The 5547-nt window shown below is 45.7% G+C and overlaps 1 protein-coding gene across 1 annotated transcript; it reads left to right on the forward strand.

Moving 5' to 3' along the window:
• Positions 1 to 661: 661 nt before the first annotated feature.
• LOC117523734 (Hermansky-Pudlak syndrome 6 protein homolog) lies at positions 662 to 4066 on the forward strand. Its single transcript, XM_034185343.1, is given in 6 exon segments — positions 662 to 1234; positions 1236 to 1512; positions 1515 to 1617; positions 1620 to 1694; positions 1697 to 2380; positions 2383 to 4066. Coding segments are annotated over 6 exon segments (2670 nt in total). The 5' UTR covers positions 662 to 809; the 3' UTR covers positions 3489 to 4066.
• Positions 4067 to 5547: the final 1481 nt, after the last annotated feature.

The raw sequence follows: 5547 nt of genomic DNA on the forward strand, positions 1-5547 counted from the left end.
AAAAATTGAATGATAAATTACTGAAAATGTACATAAACAAAAATTGCAGAGGATAACACAAGAAGAAGTGTTAAATAGCAAGAAGGCATAAAATAGATTGACTAGAAAGACCCTTCTTCTTCTAAGAAGTATGAAAAAAAGATGGTGAATAAAAGAAAAAAGATGTGTACCCTTGGAATTGTTGTCATATGTAGTACGTCATATGTGTCATATGTTTTGTTGTAGTACAACAAAATAATCTTGACACCAGTTTAAAATATACGTAGGTCCATCCACAACCCACTGGTTACATACAAGTTTTTCTGAATAGGTCTGCAACTGTCCAACTGGATGTATGTACATATCATGTATCTATGTACTCTAGAGTCTGGAATAAAGTCGTTATTATTATTATTATTATTACTGCAGATAATCCTTTTTACTTTTTTTTTTTTTTTGCTTTTGAAAAGTCCATAGCCGCTTATATTTATCAGACCTGGCAACACAGTCGGGTGGGCTGACTCTTTGCTGTTAGCTCCGCCTCTTATGTCAAACAGCTTCATTTCCGGAAATGAATAATCCCGTGATGTTCAGGGGGAGTGTTAGCAGTATAACATCGGAATGACTAAACTGCGGGCTCCTTCCTCCTTTTGGATTTAACACTCACCTGCGGCTTTGTAAAGTAACAGTTTCGCACCGCTTCACCTGCCGACATGGAGCTAATCAGGTCGCTGGAGGTGATAACGGGATGTTGTCAGCTAGCCTCTCCGGAGCTCCCGCACAAGCTAACAGGCTAGAGTCGATCAGAAGGCTGCATCGTGACGTCCGTTATGGCGCGATCGGTGCTGAAGAAAGTGTCCGATCTGGAGGATTACAGGGGCAGCGCGGATCTGTCTGACGTGCTGAAAGCAGCTGGGTCCGACGTGCGTCTGAGTCCTGACGCGCGTCACATCCATGTCATCCTCCGCCAGCCTCACGCCGGCCTGCTGACTTTCGACAAGCGTCAAAGACCTCCGATCGGACAGAACCAGAAGAAGCTGGACGTGTGTTCGCAGAAAAACGTGCCCGTAGTGGATGTTCTGTATCTGGGGCGCAGCGCGCTGCTTGCTGTGGTGTATGAGAGTGGAAAAGTGGAGTTTTGGGAGTTCCACGAGTGCAAAGCAGGCTGGAATCTGCTGCAAACTTCAGATTTGTGCAACAGCCCCCGAGCCAGAGTTGTGTCTGTGTGCACTTTGTCCAGTCTCATCGTCTGGTGTGGAGAGACCCCCATCTGAGAGCTCCCAGAGCCTCGGCGGCCCCCGGAGCGAGCTCAGGTACTGTGTCTGCAGGCGTGACTTCGAGCTGCAGGAGGCTGCTGTCACTTTGGGAGGAGTGAAAATCGCCCTCCACAATAACCCCCGATTGGCTGCAATCAGCTCTGGGGAATGTGTGTATCTGCTTCCTGTGGTGAAAGCAAAACCCCCATTGAGCATCTCCAAATTCTTCCTGTGTTGGTCCCCTCAGAATGACTCCTTCAGTGTCAGCGTCACCTGTAGAACACACCGCTAAAACAGGACTGTAAGGAATCTGATTTTAAGCGATTGATGACGGACTGTTTGGGGTATTTATCAGCGCTACAGCCGCCTGAGATCTACGGGTTTCCCCAACCCCCGGTGGAGGTCTGGTGCTCCTGCTCAGCACTGGGTGGGTGAGTCTCCTGCACAGAGCTGGTACATTGCAACGGTGTATAAACTGGCGGACCACTGTAAATTCAGCTCTCACGCAAGCTTGCGCGTTTACGAGGACACCCTAGCGCTGTCTACAGAGCGGAATCTGTCCCTGATAGACTTGCACTGTGGCAGGGAGTTGGAGACGATCGCACTGAAAGGAGAAATCTTACTGTATGTAAATGGCGAGGAGAGTCCAACACCTCATCTGCTTTCAGAGAGCGGGCTGTTTGCGATGGTGCGCAAAGAGCCTGATGCCCCGGAACCAAAATCTAAGATCAACCCTTTTTTAACCGAGAGTATGTGTCCCAGCACCCGGCTGGTGGAGGCCGTCTTTGAGGAGGCCTGTAAATACTACCAACAGAGGAGCGTGAGCAGCACTCGGCTCACTGTGGACATGCTGAAAATGGGGGGTAGGTTCCAGGCTCCCATTTCTTTAGCTGCCATCATGAGGCACTACCTCAGCCCGGGAACAAAGCAGAGAGCAGGAGACGGATTTGTGGCAGGGGAAGACAAGTTAATGCACTCTCTAGAGGCTGAGCTGAAGGCTCTGGTCTCTCTGGAGGAGGTGAAGGGGAGGTTAGTGAGGAGGACTGGCAAAGAAGTGGAGGCCGTGTGCGAGAGTCTAGTCGGACAAGAAGTGTCGCGGTTGCTTTCGTCCTCCGAGCTGGATAAAGAGGCGCTGCTGTACATCAACTCTTTTTTACCACCTTCCCCTGTGAGGCGTGGAGGGCGGCGCAGGCAGCCCTCCTGCTGCACTACAACGGAGATGGCTCACTGTCCAGCAGGGCGCCTTCTGATGTTTGGAAAGCTGTCCTTAGTCCTGCTTCAGTCTCCAGCAGCCTCCCTTGCACCAGCGGCGAGCCACATTACAACAAAAGCCTCATAGATGGTTCTACCACCATCTCAAATGCCAAATCTGCAAGTTCCACTTCCCAAGCTCCCCTACCTGTGTTTGAGCTCCTCTGTTTATCTATTTTCCAATTCCAACCCAGCTGGTTGCCCAAATTCCTGGAGCTCTCCCAGGAGAAGCAGGGATCAGCCGGTCTGGGTCTCAGCCTGGCGACGTCCTCCTGGAGTTTTTCTGCTGGAAGAGGAGTGGAAGGAACTGAGAACAACATGCCGCTCTACAGACGAACCCTGTGCATCCTGTCCACGTTGGGACCGGACAAAGATCCGAATCGGGATTTAGAGGTGGAGCTGTTCCTGGTCAGCAGGCGACCTAATGCCATTCTCCAGGCAATGAGGATCCTCATGGGCAAGCAGCAGTGGCAGCGGGTCACCCAGGTGGCCCAGAGGTTCTGCAAGCAGAGTCCGCTGCTCAACAAGGAGATCTTCACCACGCTGCTCAGTGAGGTGGCCCAACACAGGGATTTGGACCCTTACTTGGACCTCCTCTGGGCGCTGTGCCCCGAGGATGTCACCGTCAACACTGTCCTCAACTTGGTGCTGAAAAACCTCCCCACTTCTGAGACATCTGCTTCATCTTCTGCTCCCTTTGATGACCCCCAGCACAACCAGCTTACCATCGGCCTGTTGAAGCCGCTGCTGAGGAAGATCCTTCAGAGGGAGATGAAGCCAAGCCAACGATACGCTGATATCCTCCAGTCCCCTCTGTACCCCCCTCCTGCACCCCCTCGCCAACCCACCAAGCAGCCCGGGACTGGCGTGGACCCCAGCACAGACGTGACTATAACTGATGGCGACGGCACAGCCATTATTGCGGAAGCAAACAAGCAACAGTCGCCCATACAATCAGCTGTCAAACAGAGCCAGGTGGCACTACATGCTAACCCAGTCTGATGCTCATGCACAAAGAAGTGCATGAACAAATGCTCCAAAAAAAAAAAAAAAATGCATTGTAACTGTGAAGCAGTGTGTGTTTGAGGTAACACCAATGTAACAGATTTGTTTTTAAAACTATCAATAATGTCAGTCTACTAGAGCCGATGAGATAACTACTGAATGTCGTCGTGTTGTAAATACTGCAGTTAAGTTTTAAATGTTAATGTATGTATCATATATACATATGCAAATATTATTTATCTTAAATGCACTCAGATCAGAATGTTGTTGCATTGGGTAATTGTAGCCTGTATCAAACTATAGTACTGATAATTTAGCAAAGCTACCTTGTGTTTCTGCAGTATGGTGTTAAATTGCGGTTCCTCTAATGCCTACTTGGAGGGGTTTATAAGAAGCACATAAGAGATGCTAATCGTAGCCCAATATCGCTGCTTTTCATGTGTCGTCTCCACTTGTTGACATCGAAGTGTGTTAGACTTTAATGCGGTGGACAATCAGTGCATGTTATCCAGATGAAGCAGCCTTTGTTTGTTTATCTGAACGTTTGCTTTTTTAAGCATGGGGAGAGGGGGGGGGGGGGGGGGTCAAACGGTCCAAAGTTCCATTTTCTGACTTCTGGTTTTGTGCTAAACAATGTAAACACGCAAACTGATTTTAGCAGCTCAGTCACACTGTATTTAATCCTCTGTGGAATCCAAACCCACGCCGTCTCCACATCCAGCCCCTGTCCGTTTGTCTTCCCCCTGTTTCACCTGTTTCGACCCCATCTGGTGCACTCCGCTTCTTATCGGTCAAACACAAGGGACGTTCCAGAGAGAATGCTCAGTAACATTGACTCTTTTGTGCTTTAAATTCAATTTCAGAGGTAATCCCTGGTGATGGGCGGGGCGCTTTATGTCCAACATGAACCCCGTCCCACATCATGTCTTCCTTCATGGACAGTTTTGACTGTGCAGCTGTTAGTCCTCTTTTTAATTTCTCCACACTGTGGAAACAAATTTTTGCACTTTTTATGCCATGCAGTCAGTATTTTCTATACCACCCTTTTGATCGCTCTTTATTTGAATTTATTTTGTATTCTGATTATAATCAGGTGTACTTATGTGCCTTCTTATGAATCTTAAAGGACTAGTTCACAGTTTTCTTTAACAACCTCAGTGATATTAAAACATTTTGAGCAATCAAGCTTCTGAGTGCTGAACTAAAAAAGTACTGCAAAAAGAAATGTATCGGTGTCAATAAGACAACAGTAGAAGAGCTGTACACCCAGAACTTTTTTTTTGAATTTTAAAATAGTGTCAAGTAGTTCATGCATTCATGTGTTTTATGATTACCATATTTTCCGGAGTATAAATCATGCTTTTTTTTTTTTTCTTTTTTTTTTTTCTTTTTTTTTACTGGTTTGGGAGTCCCTGCAACTTATACTCCTGTGCAACTTATGTACTGTAATATCATATTTTTTGTTAATAACAACACCAGTAATGACTGTTGATATCAGATTTTACCAGGAATCAAAGCACTAAACAAAATAAACTCTAATAATAAAAGAATAAATGACAATAATAGTAAGTACAGTACAAGAGTGCACAAAATCCCAAATTGAGCTGATAATACAGAAAAAAAAGGTGCAACTTCAGGAAAATACAGTTCTTACAAAATATGTTGCTGGTGATATTTTAAATTAGTTTAGAGCCTATTTAATGTGCGCTACATTCTTTGCTAACATGTCCACAGAGCTAGCCATATTTTGTGAGGTGTTTGTTACGATGTGTCAACAATTTTTTTTAAAAAAGTAGTTTGCTAGAGTTTTTGTTGCTGTTTTGTGTATACAGTGGTTGTGTAAGTAGATTATGTCCTAAAACCAAATATTTAAAGAATGGTTTCTTGTGACCGTAGCGCGCATACAGCACTCGGCTTGCTAACAGTGTTTTTAATATGACTAGGGATGTTTTTGTTTGTATTATGTGTTCTTTCTTTTTTTTTCTTTCGTTTTTGCCTTTGTTGTATTGTTTTGTTTTACAGCAGGCTTTTCTAATTTTAGTCCTTTTTTTTTTTT

Source organism: Thalassophryne amazonica, chromosome 13 (assembly GCF_902500255.1).
Source record: "Thalassophryne amazonica chromosome 13, fThaAma1.1, whole genome shotgun sequence".
Lineage (NCBI taxonomy): Eukaryota > Metazoa > Chordata > Actinopteri > Batrachoidiformes > Batrachoididae > Thalassophryne > Thalassophryne amazonica.